Source organism: Mobula hypostoma, chromosome 13 (genome assembly GCF_963921235.1).
Source record: "Mobula hypostoma chromosome 13, sMobHyp1.1, whole genome shotgun sequence".
Lineage (NCBI taxonomy): Eukaryota > Metazoa > Chordata > Chondrichthyes > Myliobatiformes > Myliobatidae > Mobula > Mobula hypostoma.
In genome coordinates, this window is record NC_086109.1 from 61,203,347 (window position 1) to 61,225,046 (window position 21,700).

The 21,700-nt window shown below is 41.7% G+C and overlaps 1 protein-coding gene across 2 annotated transcripts in view; it reads left to right on the forward strand.

The window, feature by feature from the left end:
- The window catches only part of chsy1 (chondroitin sulfate synthase 1), a 66,430-nt gene that overhangs the window by 19,352 nt on the left and 25,378 nt on the right, over positions 1-21,700 (forward strand). The window contains exon 2 of one of the 2 annotated variants that reach the window (XM_063065794.1): positions 18,509-20,496. The exons of the other annotated variant lie outside the window; for it this stretch is intronic. Coding sequence (XP_062921864.1) covers positions 18,509-18,727 — 219 coding nt within the window. The 3' untranslated portion in view covers positions 18,728-20,496. Of the gene's footprint in view, positions 1-18,508; positions 20,497-21,700 lie in introns of those variants that run through there. 2 annotated transcript variants of the gene reach the window in all.

A 21,700-nucleotide genomic window follows, 5' to 3' on the forward strand; every position in this document is an offset into this window, starting at 1 on the left:
AGGAATCGGCAATAAAGATAGAAACAGCTAAGTTGCATACATTTCTAACTTAAATGATACTCATTAATGAAAGTTGAGTGATATACAGTAAATCATAAGAGCTGTCTATTTTTTAATACTTTATTTTCAATATTTTCAAAAGAAAACAAATCAACAAGAACATACCAGCTCAGACGTGTAAAAATGAAATAAGCAAAAAAAAAAGGACATAACATTAGAGGGATGCCTATTGTAGAAAGTGCTCAAAAATACTAAACACTAAATCTCAAATGAGGGCCGTGAGAAATCAGCTGGGGGGAAATTGCTCATCCGCCCCCAACCTCGTCCAGGTAGGCAAGAAATGGATCCCAGATAGCTGAAAAATTTTTAATTGAATTGGTTCTCAAGAACCTAAGTTTCTCTATCTGTATGACTGAAATCATATCAGCCATCCATCTCCGAAAGGAAGGGGGAGAAGGTGATTTCCATTCCCTCAAGATAAGTCTTTTGGCAACAATCATCCCCAGCATCAGAGACTGTTGTATGGCTGCAGGGAAACAAATAGTAGATTGCGAGCAGCCAGAGATGGTGAGACCAGCTTCCAAGGGGAAGGATCTTTTATAGGCCTTTGAGTACCAGTCAAATATTTTGGACCAAAATCCAGTCAGTAATGGGCAAAACCAAAAGGTGTGTGACAACGTGGCCTCCTTCCCTTGGCATCTATCACACATTGGCGAGACAGAAGGGTAAATCCTGTGCAATCTAAGTTTAGAGTAATGGAGACAATGAACAACTTTAAACTGGATCAGTTGGTGTCTGCTGTTAACAGAGCAAGCCTGTATCATAGACAAACTCTTGTCCTAAGCAGCTTCAGATAATTCAATGCCCAACTCCTCTCTCCAGGCGTCTCTAATCTTCACAGATGCTACAGTGCAATCATCAAACAAATGTACAAACTTAGAAACGAAATGCTTGGAGTCAGGAGGGTTCTTTTAAAATATCAAAAAATGGTTCCCTGGAAGGATTTCAAAATTACAAATCTTAGATTGAATGTAGTGTCTAATTTGTAAGTAACGAAAAAAGTGTGAATGAGGCAGCTCAAATTTCTCTTTCAGCAGACTAAATGTTGCAAACCGTCCCTCTATGTAAAGGTCTTCAATAGAAACTAGACCTTTCTCCCTCCAAGCATGATAGGTTTTTTTTGGCGTGTGCATGCGTGCAAGTCTGCGTGTGCGTGATGTCTTTTTCATGGCTTTTACAAGGCGCGGAGCGAGAGAGAGAGACTGTGTGGCCAGCCACTCCTCACACAGACATTTTTCGCAGTATTTTCCCTTTATTTTACGAGGTCGAGTTGCGATCTTGACACTCAACCCAGCACGGATGGAAAGCGTACTCCGGAGCGGACCCGACTAGTTTCGAACCCGGGAACCTCTGCTCCCAAGTCCGGCGCCGATGTCATTGTGCCACCAGCCGGCCCTCGCATGGTAGATTTTATCTGACCATGAGGGTAGAAAGGAGTGATTGAAACAGATTGGTGTTTGTACAGAGGTCTCGGGTAAATTCAGAACACTCCTAATCTGATTTAGAATTCTGATGGAATTTTTCAAAACAGAACCCAAGCTTTTTGAAGTCCCGGACTTTTCTAACTTAGCGAACAGCATGGCTGGCAAGGAGGAATTGACAACAGAGTTGGACTCCATACATAACCACAAGGGAGTCCCAGGGGCTAGGTTATCCAGAGCCCCCTGTTGCCAAAACATTAAAGCCCTAGCATCGACAGCCCAATAATAGTGTCTAAATACAGGGAATCCCAGCCCTCCTTCATACTTGGGCTTTTGTAAATGAATTTTTGAAATCCTGTGATTCTTATAATTCCAGATATAAGACAATTTTATGGAGTCCAATTCTTTAAAGAAGGCTGATGTAAGAAGAATGGGGAGATTTTGACAAAGATAGAGAAACCTAGCAAGGGAAACCATTTTAATTGAATTTATATGACCAATCGTGGACAGAGGTAGGGTTTTTTTCCAACTTTCTATATTCTGTTTAAGTTTTGAAATAAACTCCGAAGTTTAATTTAAATATTAATTTAGGATCTTTGGGGATTGCCAAGCCAAGGTAAGTAAAGTGATCTTTAACTACTTTGAACAGGACACTTTCCAAAAAGACTCTGCGTGTAGTCGTTGGAGAGGGGCACAAAGTCACTTTTTGTCCAATTGATTTGAGTATCCCAATAGTCTGCCAAAAGAGGTGATTAAATCTAGAAGAAGAGGGACTGACTTTTCTGACTTTTGTAAGTAGAGTATCACATCGTCGGCATATAAATTATTAAGTGTTTCAATACCTCCCACTTTCAAACCCAGAATATTTGGGTGACTTCTTATTTTTAGGGCAAGGGGCTCTACCGCGCCAGCAAAAAGGGCTGGCGAGAAAAGGCAACCCTGCTGAACTGAACGGTGTAGGGGAAACAGAGTTGAATCATCACCATTGGTTATAATAGAACATATTGGGCTGGCATATATCAGTTTTACCCAGGATACAAATGACTCGCCGAACCCAAACCTGTACAGTGACTGGAACACGTAAGGCCACTCAAACTGGTCAAAAGCCTTCTGTGCATCAAGGGATAAAATTGCTGCCCCATTAGCTTTCCCATGGTCAGCATACATAGTATTAAGGAGGCATTTGACATTGGAAAAAGAGAACCTACCCGGGATAAATCCTGTCTGATCAGAATGAATGATAGATGACAAATGCTTATTTAGTCAGTTAGCCAGCATTTTAGTAATTACCTTTCTATTGAAATTCTGGAGTGCAATGGGCCTATAGCTGGCCAGGTCTGTTTCCTCTTTACCTTTCTTTAGAATGAGGGAAATGTTAGCCTTGTACAATGCTTTATCTCTCTTAGAGCAAGATATCATTCTGAGGAGAAGTGTAGCAAGGATATCACAAAATTTCTTATAAAATTCACAGCCAAATCCATCTGGTCCAGCTGCCTTGCCAGACGGAAATGATTTAATGGAAGAAGTTATTTCTTACAATGTGAAGTCAGAATCTAGGTCCTCCCCAGCAGCGTCACTAAGTTTTGGCATTACAAGAGAATCGAAGTCATTCAAATCAGATTGAGTGGCACTGCAGTTAGAAGTGTAGAGTTCACTGTAAAGTTCTTTAAAACAGTCACTTATCTCCTTGGGGTTAGTTAACAGGGTACCCGCCCTTGATCTAATGCAATGAATTGACCTTAGGGCCTGGGTGCCCCTAAGCTGCTGCGCCAGGAGACCCCCAGGCTTGTCCCGCCATTTTGAAATGCATTTGTCTTAATTTTAAGAGGAGGTTATTTATTTGACTACCCAAGATGCAATTGTACTGATATTTAAGCTTCTTTATTTTATTATAATCTTCAGAGAATTTCGAAGCCTGGTATGTCACTTCAAGGGTTGGGAGAGTATTCTCAATCTCTAATAATCGCCCTTCTCTCTCCCTCTTGGCAGTGGATTCATATGAAATTATATACCCACGAATTACAACTTTTAATGTCTCCCAGAGTGTGGAATCTGACACCTCGCCATTATCGTTAATTTTTATAAAATCTTTTAATCTGGTGGTGATATATTCTATAAATTTCTTATCGGCGAGTAGGAAGGGGTTAAAACGTTAGGAATAGATTCGTTTGGAAAGGGAGAGATTTAGGGACATTGTCAAGGGGCTATGGTCAGAAATTAATCTATTATGATATTTTGTATTGGTAATACGAGATATTAAATGAGAGTCAACCAAAAAATAGTCTATTCTACTATAAGATTTGTGAACATGAGAATAATAAAATAGTCCTTGTTGGTGGGATGTTGAACTTGCCAGATATCTACTACGTTCCTAGATTTAATCAAATTATTTAGGACCTGCACTGACACGATATTCGAGGGCGGGCAGGAGGGCAATCTGTCTAAATATGGATCTAGGTAGCAATTCAAGTCACCGCCAATTATTATATTTGAATTACTAGCATCCGGAAGTAAATCAAAAACTCTCCTAAAAATATTTGGCTCATCTGTATTTGGACCAAAAATATTAAGGAAGGTTAGCGGAAACGAATTAATGGTGCAAGATATCATAATAAACCTGCCGAGAGGATCTGTGGTCATGGAAGTCAGTTGAAATGGAATATTTTTCCTAAAGAGGATAGCTCCACCACGGGCATGAAAAGTAAATGGTGACTGGTAAACCTGCGATATCCAGCTAGACCTCAATCTGCGTTGCTGAGTTACTTTAATATGGGTTTCCTGTAGAAATATCACATCTGCAGATAGAGATTTGAGATGTCTAAAATCTTTATCTCTTTTAACGACATGACCAAGGCCCTTAACATTCCACGAGACTATTGTAATATCTTTACCCCCGCCCCCCCAGCTGCGTTCTACTGCAAGACCTTTGCATATGAGAATAAAAAAGAGATTATTAGAGTTGAACACAAACATAGTAAACAATGCAAAATGGCTGGCAGCCTCAAAAACACAACATACACAAAAAAAAACATGTTTGAGCCATAAACAAGAAGAACACACACCCTAACCCACCCCCTCTTCATGTCTTCCTAAATCAGACACACAGTTCCCCATTTCCATCCCAAAGGGAGCTGCTGGGCAGGTAACTAACATTACACAATTATCACAAACCTCCTCTGAGAATATTTATAACACAGACTATATAATACCATTAAACAAATGCTATTAGGGCTGGGGAGAGTTAGCCAATGTCCGCACCTGAAACTGGACATTCATGACACCAACTCAAATTTAACCATTATAATAACAGAAATATTTAGAACATTCTCTGCAATTAAATCCCAGTGTGGCATACAGCATTGTAAAACTACATACAACAAGCAGGTCCTAACATGGAAATTGGCACAAGTACAAGCTGAATAAACAGTGTCAATATATCTACTCCCTTTTGCGTGCATTATTCCTTTCCAAGAATTGTGCTGCTTCTGTTGGGTCGTCGTATACTGTAGGAGCTCTTTCATCTTGATGATAAATATAGATCCTTGAAAGTGATGGATACGTGCCAAGATGGTGCGTGGCTTAGTGCCAGCAGCCGGCTTTGACTGGAGAGAGCGATGCGCACGATCGACTTTAACCAGGTACGAGAAATGCTGTTCCCCAAGCAACTTGGGAATCAGTCTGGAAACAAATTCAGTAGGTTTACGATCTTCCTCATCCTCTTGTATCCCTACAATCTTAATGTTATGTCTCCGGGAACGAGCCTCTAAGTCATGCACTTTAGCTTCAAGCTGGCTATTTTGTCTCATTAGCTCTGAATACTTAGTTTCAAGCTCTTGCTTGCGTGCTTCAAGGTCGCTAGTGGTTAGTTCTTGATTAGCCACACGGGCTTGTAAGTCGGCCTGTGAGGCCACAAGCGTCTGAAACTTGGTCTCAAAAACATCAAAGTGGTCGTTAATGTCGTGCAGAACTGACTCAGAAATCTCCTGACCTAATTCCTTGCACATGGCGTAAGTTTTATCCGGCGGTATCTCAGACACGGGGAAGTTGTTTACAGACCCGTTGTTAAACACTACGGTAGTTTGGCGGTCGGCGGTCTTGGCTTTATTTGCCTTTGGCATTGTCAAACTTTTCCAGACACTTAGTTTAGACATACACTGTTGGCCTATGAATGAATAAAACACGGTATAATAGTAATTTTATCAAGGCCTCGGAGAGGAGCACAGACCAAACAGGTCTAATCCATACGCATGCACACTGGCGCCCCAGAGCTGTGTATTTTAAATGTGCAGGGAATACATACATAGACTGTAGCAATCAAAGTTTACTTACTACCACTTTGCACTAATTGGGGTTGTTCACTAAATATTGGGGAGATGACAGTCATAGGGATATCTGTTAAGATTTTAATGAAGCAAGCACGTTCTCTGTCTAACCCTTTTTGTCTAAAAACTGACTTTTGGTTACTGCTCTTGTGCTTTCATTGGGCTTGGTTATAGTACATAAACAAATATTTGTGAACATGGTCAAACCATGTTTGAAGACACTGTACGTGCTGCTTTTGCTCTCTGATGTAAGCTCACGAGGCAATTAGAATCAATATGATCCGCAGTGGTTGGTGATGCTGTACTTTTGCCACAAATCATATAAAATGGTTAGTTTAACTAAAATTAGGGCTACATTGGGCTGTATATATGAATCTCTACAAATGCAGTCCAACAAGGCTTTCTTGAACTTTTTTTTTGCTTTTTTTGGGCTTCCTTTCCTCCGGTCTCTATTCTGCAGGCATACAGAGAGCCTTGATGTATTATTGTAAAAGCTCTGTATGCTACTAGCCAGGTTTTGAAGAGTGTTCTGTAGAATTTATAGAATGATAAAATCTTATAGTGCCTGAAATTTATATAATCCTATGCTGGCTCATTAAAGCAACTAGCCAGTTAATCTTGAGCCCCTGCTGCAACTTAATATTCCTTTAAACTGTATTGAATAACTTTTCACTATTCGTAGTGCAATGCATTCCAGTGTGCAGAGTAAGTTCACTTTTCATTAGATTCCATTGCTAATCATCTGAAATAATTCAATATATCACTTCTGGAACCAGAGGACCCAACACACTTGACCACTGTTACACCATCATTAAGAGCACATACCGTGCCATCCCCTTGGGAAAGTCCGATCATCTGGCTGTACTTCTACTCCCAGCCCTCAGGCAGAGACTGAAGACCGCAGCGTCAGTGGTGACGACCAAGCAAGTATGGTCAAGAGAGGAGGAGGAGCATTTGCGGGACTGCTTTCAGTCAGTGTTCAGGAATTCATCTTCGAATCTGAATGATTATGCCACAGTTATCACAGACTTCATCAAGACCTGTATGGCTGAGTGTCTGCCTTCAAGAATATACCAGGCACACACAAGCCAAAAGCTGTGGATAAACCAGGAGATTTGTAATCTGCTGATGGTTAAATCTGTGGCATTCAATACTGGTGATCTAGAAACATAAAACTCCAGATACAATATATGGAAGGTTATTTTAAGAGCAAAAAAAATAATTTTGAGTGAAGTTAGAGGCAGAATCAGATGCACATCAGCTTTGGCAGGGTTTGCAGGCCATTGCTTCCTATAATGTGAAACCCAGCATTTTGAGTAGCTGTGATGCTCCACTCCCAGATGAGCTCAATGCTTTTTATGCACACTTTGATAGTGAGAAAGTCTAGGACCAGCATCAGAATAGAAGGACATTACTTTAGAACTGAGATGAGGATTACTTTAGAACTGAGATGAGGTGGAATTTCTTTACCCAGAAGGTGGCGAATCTGTGGAGTTCATTGCCAGAAATGGCTGTGGAGGCCAAGTCATTGGGTATATTTAAAGTGGAGATGTTATCATTTATAAGATCTTTATAGGAGCAGAATTATGCCATTTGGTTCATTAAATCTGCTCTGCTATTTCATCATGGTTGATCCCTTTCTCCTCTCAACACCAATCTCCTGCAATCACCTGTATCACTTCATGCCCTAACCAATCAAAAATCTATCAACCTCTGCTTTAAATATACATAAGATCTGCCCTCCACAACTGTGACAACAAATTCCACAGATTCACCACACTCTGGCTAAAGAAATTCCTCCTCAGCTGTGTTCTAAAAGGACACCCTTCTTCTGGGGCTGTATCCTCTGGTCTTAAACTCTTGTACTGTAGTTAACATCCTTTCCACATCCACTCTATCAAGGCCTTTCAACATTCGATAGGTTTCAATGAGGTCACCCTTCATTCTTTTGAATTACAGTGAATACAGGCCCAGAACCATCAAACACTCTTCTTACGAAGGCTGTTTCATCCTGGATCATTTTTGTGAACCTCCTTTGAGCCCTCTCTAGTTTCAGCACATCCTTTCTAAGATAAGGGCCCAATGCTCACAATACTCCAAGTGAGGCCTCACTGGTGCCTTAAAAAGTCTCAAAATTACATCCTTCCTTTTATATTCTAGTCCATGCATTGCGTTTGCCGCCTTCACCGCAGACTCAAACTTCTGTGGTTCAGATTTTTGTATTTTGGTTCTTGATTAGTGAGGGTGCCTAAGGTTACGGGGAAAGGGCAGGAGATGGGTTTGGGAAGGATCATAAGTCAGCCATGATTGAATGGGGATTAGACCCAATGGGCCGAATAGCTCAATTCTGCTCCTATTGTCTAAATCGGCTTATGAACTTGTATTCCCCTTTTCTATCAAGATCACTTGAGGTCTTTTTCTGGTATCTTTACCCATTGTTCATAGCATCTCCTCCATGCCATCTTCCTCCAGTTTGTACTTTGTCTTCCTTTGGTCTTTCTAGTTCTGTGACTAAATCATTAGATTTTCTTTCCGTTAGTGGTTGAGTGATGTTGGGTAAAGGATACCACTTTTATAGTGTTCATTTGAGAAGGGGATCCCAACCATATTAAAATAGAGCATTTGAGTTTGTAATGAGTGGCAATGAGAGAACCAGATTCTCTTGGAGAATAACTTCAGGTCACAGCCTGGAGAATTTTTGTTGTGGTTCCAAAAGATAATTCATAGAGAATATAAGTCACAGTTTGCAAGTTTAAGGTAAAGGCATCCGTTAGTCTTGCGAGACCATGGATCTGCGCCTGGAAAGTCTTCACTCTCCAGGGCGCAGGCCTGGGCAAGGTTGTATGGAAGACCAGCAGTTGCCCATGCTGCAAGTCTCTCCTCTACACAACACCAATGTTGTCCAAGGGAAGGGTATTAGGACCCATACAGCTTGGCACCAGTGTTGTCACAGAGCAATGTGTGATTAAGTGCCTTGCTCAAGTTCCCTCTGCTGGGGCTGGAACTCACGACCTTCAGGTCGCTAGTCCAATGCCTTAACCACTTGGCCACGTGCCCACACTTGGGCGGTGAAATGATCGGACAAAGTCAGCATGGATTTGTGAAAGGAAAATCATGTCTGACGAATCTCATAGAATTTTTTGAGGATGTAACTAGTAGAGTGGATAGGGGAGAACCAGTGGATGTGGTATATTTGGATTTTCAAAAGGCTTTTGACAAGGTCCCACATAGGAGATTAGTGTGCAAACTTAAAGCACACGGTATTGGGGGTGAGGTATTGGTGTGGGTGGAGAATTGGTTAGCAGACAGGAAGCAAAGAGTGGGAATAAACGGGACCTTTTCAGAATGGCAGGCGGTGACTAGTGGGGTACCGCAAGGCTCAGTGCTGGGACCCCAGTTGTTTACAATATATATTAATGACTTGGATGAGGGAATTAAATGCAGCATCTCCAAGTTTGCGGATGACACAAAGCTGGGTGGCAGTGTTAACAGTGAGGAGGATGCTAAGAGGATGCAGGGTGACTTGGATAGGTTGGGTGAGTGGGCAAACTCATGGCAGATGCAATTTAATGTGGATAAATGTGAAGTTATCCACTTTGGTGGCAAAAATAGGAAAACAGATTATTATCTGAATGGTGGCCAATTAGGAAAAGGGGAGGTGCAACGAGACCTGGGTGTCATTATACACCAGTCATTGAAAGTGGGCATGCAGGTACAGCAGGCGGTGAAAAAGGCGAACGGTATGCTGGCATTTATAGCGAGAGGATTCGAGTACAGGAGCAGGGAGGTACTACTGCAGTTGTACAAGGCCTTGGTGAGACCACACCTGGAGTATTGTGTGCAGTTTTGGTCCCCTAATCTGAGGAAAGACATCTTTGCCATAGAGGGAGTACAAAGAAGGTTCACCAGATTGATTCCTGGGATGGCAGGTCTTTCATATGAAGAAAGACTGGATGAACTGGGCTTGTACTCGTTGGAATTTAGAAGATTGAGGGGGGATCTGATTGAAACGTATAAGATCCTAAAGGGATTGGACAGGCTAGATGCGGGAAGATTGTTCCCGATGTTGGGGAGGTCTAGAACGAGGGGTCACAGTTTGAGGATAGAGGGGAAGCCTTTTAGGACCGAGGTTAGGAAAAACTTCTTCACACAGAGAGTGGTGAATCTGTGGAATTCTCTGCCACAGCAAACTGTTGAGGCCAGTTCATTAGCTATGTTTAAAAGGAAGTTAGATATGGCCCTTGTGGCTACAGGGGTCAGGGGGTATGGAGGGAAGGCTGGGTTCTGAGTTGGATGATCAGCCATGATCATAATAAATGGCGGTGCAGGCTCGAAGGGCCGAATGGCCTACTCCTGCACCTATTTTCTATGTTTATGTACAGCTTAAACAGTAGTAAACGAGTTTTTAAGCTATCTAATTAATAGTCATGCTGAACAACATGGGGAGATCCTGTTTAGAGGGAGTGAGCTATCTATGGTAGTTCTTGCTCTTGTGATTACTAGATTTTTGTTCCCATGAGTTAGCATAACTCTCAAATTTGTATAACTGTTATACAATTTGGCAGATGATGAACTTTTGCCCCTCTTAGTTTTAGTTTGTCAGATCTATGCTGAATTCCAAAAGCCTTTTTATCACGGTTTCTCTCTAAGGTTTCTGGTTCAAAATTATCTCGCTGAAATACCACAGAAGCAGTAGAGAGTATCTAAATGCATTTCAATTAAATTCTATCAAATTCTTGCTTCAAAACCCATTATGATCAATTAATTTAGAGGGTGTGTATAGCCAAGAAACTAGCCTGCAGATTAGGCAATGATCCCTGACTGTAGATACCTTTCCAAAAAATTTGGCCAAATAGTATTCAAGATTCTAACAAAATTAGTTTTAGTTAATTTGTGAATAAAAGGCTATGAAGGAATTTGAATAAAATGTTAAGTTTTTAAATTGTGAATATTGGGCAAATGCTGCTAATGAGTGAATAGAACTTGTTACAGGTTGAAATAAGAGCAGTAGAGTTTTTGGTGAGCTATGTTTTTGTGAGTCTAGGGTATTAACTACAGAGGAGTTAGCCTAATATTAGAAGTAAGAAAAATGCTAGACACATGCAAGTGATAACAAGGCATCTAATATCAGGATTGGGAAGATTCAAATTGTACACAGATTGCAGAGCAACTCAGACAGGTCATGCAGCCCACTACACCTGCTCAGATTATGATGTCAGTCTAACCAGTCCCAGCTGCCTCAAAATGCCTCAAGAAGAATTAGGTTCAAAAAAAAACAAACACAGCAGATAAGTTGTGGATATGATGTATTTTGTCTTAGGAAGTTATTTTTGTGTGCCAAATGAGATTAAAAGCAGGAGGGGTTCAGTAAATTTTCTTTTTTCAGACAAAACTGGGATAAAGTGAAATGTGGGTGACGTACAGATATTACAGATAGGAAATAGAGAATAAAAATATAGTTTGAGGGCCGAAATTAGTGGAGTGCATCAGTGGGTGGTACAGAGGACCCCATCTATTCACATTATATATAAATAATTTGTATAATGTATCTGTCTGCTTATGGTAAATGATGGGTGGCAATATGGGTTGAGGTAAATGTAATTACAAGAGGCTTAGAGCGCAAGATAAAGGTGTCTTACTGGAATTGTACAGGGCACTGATTAAACTATACTTAGTATATTGGTTGTCCCTTCTTGCCTTTGGAAAGATACAATTACAACAGTTAAATTTTGCAGACCTTTAGATGGAGAATATAGATTTGGTAATTTGGATTGAATTTTTAAAAGACTTAAACAGTTTAGAACTAGTAGGGAGCTAAGATTGTTGGTAAATATCTATATTTTGTGTTGTCCAAGACAATGAATTTAGCTTCCCAGGTTTAGTTTGGATATTGCACTTCCTAAACAGAAGTATCATGAAGTTGTGTATTACTTGGTTGGTAACATCATTAGCATGATACTGGATGGGAAAGGGGCAGGAGATGGTATAGATTCTGTGCAATCTTTACTATCTTAAGGTTAAAGATAACAAAGGCAGCGTCCATGACTAAAGACCCTCACCATTTATTACTGCTATCAGTGAAGAGGTTTGGGAGCCGAAAGCCCCATACTCAGTGATTCTGAAACAGCTTCTTTCATTTCTGTCAGATTTCTGCATGGTCCATGAACCCATGTGCAGTACCACACTATTCCCCATTTTTGTTTTGCACTATTAATTTATTTTGTTTCTTGTAGTAGTTGTACATTCTTGCACAGTGCTACTTCCACAAACCAAATTTCACGTTATGTAAAACAGTGATGATAAACCTGATCTTGATTCTGGATGTGGGAAACGGTGGAAGTATTTGGGGCGAGAGCCCCTTTCTTTATTTTTTATCTAATGGGTGGCTGGAAGCTTGGCAGCGTCAGGCTTGCAGACTAAATAGAGTTACTACCAGTCACTGAAATTACCTACCTGCTCAAAAGATCTTGCCACCACATAGCAGAAGAAATTTCTGGACAAATAATCACCTTATGATTGGGATCCTTGGTTCTATAGGCCCTAGTCAGAGAAAGTATCAAGTCCTATCTAGCTTCAACTTCCATTAAAATATTGTACATTTCTAAGAAATCACCTATCATTGTAAATTTGAGTATAGAAACATTTTGAAAGGAGAAATCTGGTAAAGCTGGGTTGCTTTAGGGCAATGGGTTCAGATTTATTTATTGCACGTGTGTTGAAACATACAACCAACAGACCTAAGGATGTGCTGGGGGCAGCCCACAAGTGTCAGCACACATTCCAGTGCCAACATAGAGTGCCCACAATGTTCAGCAGAATGCAACAACAAGCACCTTTCCCACTCACTCACATAGACAAGCCTCCAGCCGCAGGGCAGGCTGCTGTCAGGCCTCCAGCTCTTTGTCCTGGGCTCAGCCTCAGAAATATTGGACCTCCAGCGCTAGTTCCTGGTCCAGACCCACAAGAGTCAGGTCTCTTGGGCCTCTGATTACCCCAGGGTTCACTGATCATGGGGCTTTGATGTTTGGGCTTCAGCTGCTGTGGTTTCCTCCCACAATCCAAAGATGTAGGGGTTGGTAGGTTAACTTGTCCTGTGATTAGGCTGGGGTTAAGTAGGTGGGTTGCTGGGCAGTGCAGAAGGGCCTGCTCTGCACTGCATCTCTAAGTTATAAAAAATAATAATTTCCAGACTCGCGGATCACAGGCCTCTGACTACCTTGGGACTCATTGGTCATGTGACTTTGATCTTAGGGCCTCAACATCCAGACTTGCACAAACTTCCGACCCCAGTGTCCTGGCCCATCGTGGGCTCTTGTGCCTTCTACACGCACAGACCTCTAACTCAGGACTCACCAATCTGGGGAATGCTGGACTACTACCATCGAGCTGGAGGTACAGAAGCCTTTGGTCATGCACCGCCAGGCTCGGGCAATCATTACCCTACAGCCATCAGGCTCCTGAACTGATATGGATAACTTCATTCACTGCAAATTTGAACTGATTCTGTGACCTACAGATTTTTAAGTATTCTTTACAACTCCTGTTCTCAGTATTATTTTTTATTTGCACAGTTTGCCTTGTTTTGAACACTGTATAGTTTTTTGTAAATGTCTGCAAGAAAATGAATCTCAAAGTAGTATATGGTAGCATATGTGTACTTCGGTAATAAAATTACTTTATTAGTAAGTGGATGAGGGATTAGGAAAATTTTCATATCAGAGGACCAAGGCATTGGTAAGAAATAGAAAATCAGAAATATGTGGAAAAATTATAGATTTTTCCTCTGCCATTTTGTCTATCTGCCCTTGCATGTGGAGATAGGAGAAATTATATTTAATTATAAAGAAATGGCAGCGGAATTAAACAAAAAAAAATGTCTGTCACCGTGGAAGAAAACCTCCATAAAGTAATGAAGTACTAGATGTCTTAAATGAGCACAAACTAATTAGTATTAGTTTATAAATAAAGGATAAATTAATGGACCTGAGAGGTAATTAACTTGCAACTCAGGACTTTGAAGGTGGTGGTTCTGGAAATAGTGGATGCATGGGTTGTTATCTTTCCAAGTTTCACAGAACCTGGAACATTTCATACAGATTGAAGGAAGCATAAATAAAAGTTACCTCACTATTTGAAACAAGAGAAAATCTGCAGATGCTGGAAATCCAAGCAACACACAAAATGCTGGAGGAACTCAGCAGGCCAGGCAGTATCTATGGAAAAGACTGTCGATGTTTTGGGTCAAGACCCTTTAGCAGGACTTGGGGTGGGGGGGAGGTGGTGAAGAAAAAGAGCCACTATTTTAAGAAGGGAGGGAGCAAACGTAGAACTTTTGATGAGATTAGGCTATAATTCTAATAAGAAAGTGTTAGAAAGTTACTTGAAAATACTCTTGGGATTGGTCAAGTTGAATTTGGTTTGGCAAAGCTGTTGGAAATTTTTTGAGATTGTAACTAGCAGAATAGGTGAGGGTGACCCAGTTGTTGGTGACTTCAGACATTCTGAAAGTCATTAAAGTTGGGGTGATAGACTGGAGTATACTTGATTGGTTAAGGGACAAAAAACTGGATAGGAGTCAGTTCTTGGCTTCAGCTATTCATGGTACTTATCAGTAATTTGAATGAGGAATCAACAGAATATTTTGAAGCCTGTTGATGACACTAAACTGAGTGGGGTTGTGAGGAGAATGCAGAGTGAGTGGGCAAAAACATGGCTAGTATGGTATCAAGTTGGTAAGTATGAAGAAGTAGAAAAAAACTGAAGCATATTAATAGTTTTAGATATTAATAGGAAAACATTAAGCATACAGGTGTATCAATCAGGCAGAAAATGGCATGCATGTTGGCCTTTGTAAAAAGAGTTTGAATATGGATGTAAGGATGTCTTGGTCTAGTTGTACCAGGCCCTGGTGAGACCACACCTAGAACATTGTGTATGGTCCCCATTCCAACCTCACTCCTTCGGAACGCTCTGCTCTCCACTCCCTCCGCACTAATCCTAACATTATTATTAAACCCGCTGATAAAGGGGGTGCTGTTGTAGTCTGGCGTACTGACCTCTACCTTGCCGAGGCACAGCAACAACTCGCGGATACCTCCTCTTATTTACCCCTCGATCGTGACCCCACTAAGGAGCACCAGGCCATTGTCTCCCACACTATCAACGACTTTATCCGCTCAGGGGATCTCCCATCCACTGCTACCAACCTTATAGTTCCCACACCCCGCACTTCCCGTTTCTACCTCCTACCCAAGATCCACAAACCTGCCTGTCCTGGCCGACCTATTGTCTCAGCTTGCTCCTGCCCCACCGAACTCGTTTCTGCATACCTCGACACTGTTTTATCACCCCTTGTTCAATCCCTTCCGACCTATGTTCGTGACACTTCTCGCGCTCTTAAACTTTTCGATGATTTTAAGTTCCCTGGCCCCCACCGCTTTATTTTCACCATGGATGTCCAGTCCCTATATACTTCCATCCCCCATCAGGAAGGTCTCAAAGCTCTACGCTTCTTTTTGGATTCCAGACCTAATCAGTTCCCCTCTACCACCACTCTGCTCCATCTAGCAGAATTAGTCCTTACTCTTAATAATTTCTCCTTTTGCTCCTCCCATTTCCTCCAAACTAAAGGTGTAGCTATGGGCACCCGTATGGGTCCTAGCTATGCCTGCCTTTTTGTTGGGTTTGTGGAACAATCTATGTTCCGTGCCTATTCTGGTATCTGTCCCCCACTTTTCCTTCGCTACATCGACGACCGCATTGGCGCTGCTTCCTGCACGCATGCAGAACTCGTTGACTTTATTAACTTTGCCTCCAATTTTCACCCTGCCCTCAAGTTTACCTGGTCCATTTCCGACACCTCCCTCCCCTTTCTAGATCTTTCTGTCTCTGTCTCTGGAGACAGCTTATCCACTGATGTCTACTACAAGCCTACTGACTTTCACAGCTATCTGGACTATTCCTCTTCTCACCCTGTCTCTTGCAAAAACGCCATCCCCTTCTCGCAATTCCTCCGTCTCCGCCGCATCTGCTCTCAGGATGAGGCTTTTCATTCTAGGACGAGGGAGATGTCTTCATTTTTTAAAGAAAGGGGCTTCCCTTCCTCCACTATCAACTCTGCTCTTAAACGCATCTCCCCCATTTCACATACATCTGCTCTCACTCCATCCTCCCACCACCCCACTAGGAATAGGGTTCCCCTGGTCCTCACCTACCACCCCACCAGCCTCCGGGTCCAACATATTATTCTCCGTAACTTCCGCCACCTCCAACGGGATCCCACCACTGAGCACATCTTTCCCTCCCCCCCTCTCTCTGCATTCCGCAGGGATCGCTCCCTACACAACTCCCTTGTCCATTCGTCCCCCCCATCCCTCCCCACTGATCTCCCTCCTGGCACTTATCCGTGTAAGCGGAACAAGTGCTACACATGCCCTTACACTTCCTCCCTTACCACCATTCAGGGCCCCAAACAGTCCTTCCAGGTGAGGCATCACTTCACCTGTGAGTCGACTGGGGTGATATACTGCGTCCGGTGCTCCCGATGTGGCCTTTTATATATTGGTGAGACCCAACGCAGACTGAGAGACCGCTTTGCTGAACATCTACGCTCTGTCCGCCAGAGAAAGCAGGATCTCCCAGTGGCCACACATTTTAATTCCACATCCCATTCCCATTCTGACATGTCTATCCATGGCCTCCTCTACTGTAAAGATGAAGCCACACTCAGGTTGGAGGAACAAGACCTTATATTCCGTATGGGTAGCCTCCAACCTGATGGCATGAACATTGACTTCTCTAACTTCCGCTAGGCCCCACCTCCCCCTCGTACCCCATCTGTTACTCTTTTTTATGCACACATTCTTTCTCTCACTCTCCTTTTTCTCCCTCTGTCCCTCTGAATATACCTCTTGCCCATCCTCTGGGTCACCCCCCCCCCCGTCTTTCTTCCCGGACCTCCTGTCCCATGATCCTCTCGTATCCCCTTCTGCCTATCACCTGTCCAGCTCTCGGCTCTATCCCTCCCCCTCCTGTCTTCTCCTATCATTTTGCATCTCCCCCTCCCCCTCCAGCTTTCAAATCCCTTACTCACTCTTCCTTCAGTTAGTCCTGACGAAGGGTCTCGGCCTGAAACGTCGACTGCGCCTCTTCCTATAGATGCTGCCTGGCCTGCTGCGTTCACCAGCAACTTTGATGTGTGTTGCTTGAATTTCCAGCATCTGCAGAATTCCTGTTGGTTGTGTACATTGTGTATGGTTTTGGTCTCCCTATCTAGGAAACAATATTCCGTCACAAAGAGAGAACATTGAGATTAACTAGACTAATTCTTCAGATAGCAAGAATTATATGAGGAAAGATGATGTTGCTTAGTTTTTTTTGCTTGTTCAGAAAACTCAGGTAACTTAATTGAAACAAACATCTCAAACGTAACGCAAAAAAAGTTCTGAAGGTCTGGCAGCGTTTATGGAGAGGAATAAGCAGTCGATGTTTCAGACAGACATTTCATCAGGACTAGAAAGGAAGGGAAAGAAATCGGAATAAGAAGGTGGTGGGGGGGAAGGAGTACAGACTGACAGGTAGGTGACAAATAAAGTCTAATGAGGGGGAGAGTGGGGAACAAAGTGATAAGCTTGGTGGTGATGGCTGGAAAAGGTAAATGACTGAAGAAAAAGATGTCAGAAGACTATGTAGACTGATATCAGGAGGAAGTTTTCACTTGGCTGGACCTTGGTACCTCTATCATGCATCCTGAGATGAGACATTTAGTACAACCGTGGGAAGAAATTTCATGAAAAGGGTGGTGAATCTGTGAAATTTTTCTTTACAAATTTGTTGAATGGCTTCTTTTTGCTTCTCATTTTATTTAGAAATGCAACCCCTTTTATGTTGTAAGGGGTAGTTATTTTGGTGCTCCTCGCTTAGCAGTGTTTCACTGGTGTATCAAGGTTTTATGAGGGCTATTAAATAAACCCTCATTAATATATTAGATTTATGCAGACTGTCGTGGTTTAAAAATAGTCACCATTTCTAGTTATAAGCACAAACAGGGCAATAAATAACTGTCTCTGGCAATGACATCTGTTCTCCATGAATAAATAAGACAGCTTTGTTCTTGCACCACAAAACTAAACTATACACAATGAGAAAAGAAGCCACTTTAGCCCAGCTGGTCTTTTCTATGGATCTTCCATGAGCCTTATGTGTACTCTGGGATTTTACCATATTGTTTAATACTTTTCAACTGAAAGCATTTTCAATTTTTGCTGCAAACACTACTTTCTCATTTGAAATGAGTAGCTGCCTGTTACTTAATGATCTTAAATATTATATTCTAGAAAGCTTTATTTACCTTTATGAAACTTTAAAAAAATTTAAAGACTACTTTTAAGGTCTTCTATTTGCTGAATTAAAGGAACCCTCTGATTTCCATTTCACACGTTTCTATTCTTCATTTGTGAGTTCTACTTAATTCTGCTTGGAAAAAATGAGAAGGATTCCGAAACCTGAGATTCAGAATCAGCTTTAATATCCCTGGCATATGTTGTTAAAGTTGTTTTTGTGGCAGCAGTGCATTGCAATACATAATAAAACAAAACTATAAATTACAATAAATTTTTTTTAATTAAGTAGTCCAAAAAGATTCAAAGTGGATTAATTATCAAAGTATGTATGCCGTATTCAACCCTGAGATTTGTCTTCCCACAGACAGCCATGAAACAAAGAAAACCCAGGAACCCATTCAAAGAAAGACATCAAACACCCCCTACCACCAGGTGTGCAAAAAATCGGGCAAACAGCAAAAAAAAACAAGCAAAGAATACAGAATATAAAGCACAAAAACGAAAGAGTTTAGGCATATTCAGCTCAGACCAGTTCAATCTAGTGCTGTCATTCCTTATCTGCAGGCCACCCCGCCCAAAATAGCAACAAGAAAAGGAGCAGCCAGGAACATATCATAACGTGAACTAGAGTGCAATCTACCAACTGCCTCAAGACCCAGGACTCCAGCACAATCCTTCGGCAGCATTGAGCGAGAAGGAGAGAGACCATTCGAACCTAGGGGCCTTCCTCTGGGAGCAGTGGGCGTGGGGGAGAGAGGGACTATCACTCACAGACACCTTCCTTCGGCAGCTGCAAGCAAGAGGCTGGTAGACGGCAGAGAACTCTTTATATGCCTTCCGCTCACTCCTCGACGATTTCAATCTTCCTCGACGCTTTAATCGGTGAGAATTGGAGTCAATCATTGGCTTGCACTCCAGTCTCCAAGCTTCTGGGCCTCAAATACATTGAGGTAGTGTAATGGGTTCATTGTCCATTCAGAAATCTGGTGGCGGAAGGGAAGAAGTTGTTCCCAAAACGTTGTGTGTTTCTTCAGGTTCCTGTACTGCAATGAGAAGAGGGCATGTCCTGGGTGATGGGGATGGAGTCCTTAATGATGGGTGCTACCTTTTTGAGACATCACTTTTTGAAGATGTCCTCAATGCTGGGTCATTTGGACTATTTTGATCCCTGCATGATGAGAGGAAGAAAAGGTTTTTTAAAAAAAAAACACATTTAGATTGTAACATGATGTTAGTGCATGAAAGTCGTAAGATTATGCCATTTAACTTTTCATTTTACAGCAGATGAGTTCATTGTGCAAGATTCAAATATACTTCACTCCATTTTGTTTTTAAAAGCAGTTACAGCATTTTGAAGTGATTTAATAGTTGAAATACACAATTATTTTTAGACACTTTTTATTGAACACTTAACCGTGCACATACCAATGGTTAACATGCATAAGATCTAACACTATTGACTATGAAAATGAGACCTTGGGCATTATTCCCTTTCCTGATGCTGGGTGCTCAATAAAATTTGGCAGCTTTGCAACCAGTTAGCTCTGAGGGATGGTGTAACTATTTGCAGCTGAATGTCTTTACAGAGGAGCAAAAGAAATAGAAACAGGAGTGAGTTAATCCATTTCATGCCTTACTGTGTTATTCCATGCTCTTTTACTTAGTAGCACTTTCCTGCACTAACATCATGTTACAATCCAATGTCTCCCCGTTGTATGTAATTTGTTTTTGCACGCAATGTCAGGATATGCAAGTGTTTTTTTATGTTTTTCCTTGCCATCATGCAGGAATCCGAAATAGTTTTTTTTAAGGTGAAGTTGTGATTCATCTGCACTTCTTCAAATGTGGTGTGTGGCATTTCTGGTCATACCTACATAAGAAGAACCAAACCTGGATTGGGGTAAATGCTTTGCGGAGCACCTGCATCCAGTTTGTTGAACCAAATCAGAGTTGCCTGCCATTCCATTATTACTTTTGTAAGCTTGAGGAATATTTCCTTATCTTCTTTGTGGGCATGCTGTAGCCTTTTGGACTCTTAACAATTTCTCCTACTTAAAATTGCTTTCTTGGTCTGTATTATAACTGTCCATTTCTGCTGTAAGGTGTCCATCTCTGATATTGGTCAGATTTCCTTTCTCATCAATAAACCTGACCTATTTGCAATGTTATTATATTTCTTTGATCAAGTTATCACTCTTAATTGTATTTGACCTTTCTCTATTCTGGTGAAGGGTCTGTGACCTGAAAATCTATCTCTTTCCTTTGGAAGCTGCCTAACCAGCTGAGTATTTCCGGACGAAGTCCTGACGAAGGGCCTAGGCCTGAAACGTCGACTGCACCTCTTCCTACAGATGCTGCCTGGCCTGCTGCGTTCACCAGCAACTTTGATGTGTGTTGCTTGAATTTCCAGCATCTGCAGAATTCCTGTTGTTTGAGTATTTCTGGCATTAGTTGTGGTTATTCCAATCTTTCTACATTGAATATACACTGACCTTCCATAGCTATCTGATTATAGAGAACACAAAAAGATTTGATACTGTTGGAGTAAAGAAATTTTTGAATGGCTTGCCCTTCATAGATATTAACCCCTGGTTCTAGACAGCCAACAAGGGGGAAACATCAAAGTGACAGCTGTTCTTTCAAGCCACCTCCCAAAAAAGTTGAACAATTCAATAAGATTCTGCTATTTACTGAATTAGAGTATAGGCCCAGTATTTTTTTTTCTCACTGCTATATTTTTGCTTCAATTTTCGGGTTTCCTCTGGAGGTTATGTCTTGTACTTGCTGGTCTGTACAGCTGTCTTTTCTTTTAATCTGAGGTTTCTGTTTCATGATTTGAAATAGTAAAGGTTTTGCACTTTTACACTGGACTTGTGCTATGCAAATGTTGACTTTCAATTGTAAGCAACAACAGATTATGATCCCAGAAGAATACTCCTTGTGAAATGAGTTATGTTTAAAATGGGTAGGGCTGGAGTTGAGGAGTCATGAAGGATACAGGACTTAATTAGGTGTTGTGTAAAAGAAAGTGGTCTATAGTGGTTATAGACATCTCACCCTGCCAAAACTCATTTCAGGGAGGTAGCACCATCAATTTGCAGGAGACTCCCAGAACTTCTGGGAGAGGTGGGATGTCTGCAATAGAGTAGCTCCTTAGCAGCTAGCCAGCTAGTTTAAATAACGTTAGCTATGCTATTGAACGAATGACACCTGTTAAACTCACCTCAACATGTCTTTTACAGTCTTAACCCACCATGGGCAATAGAAAAGTCACTGTTGCAAACAGTGCAGTGAGCAACACTATCATTATTTTTGACCCCTATTAGGCAGGGGTACACTTTAGTGTAGACTGGGGTGACGTACGTTTTATATTTTCTTTTTTTGGAACACTCTGCCAGGGCGTTCCCTCTCCCCCCCCCCTCCAAAAAAAATTGTTTTCCGGGATATTGTATGTAATTTGCGGGCATCAGGGAGCCACTATCAATATGCAGGGAAAGTCCCGGAACTCCTGGGAGAGGTGGGATGTCTGTGGTTAGTACATTTACAGGCAACACAA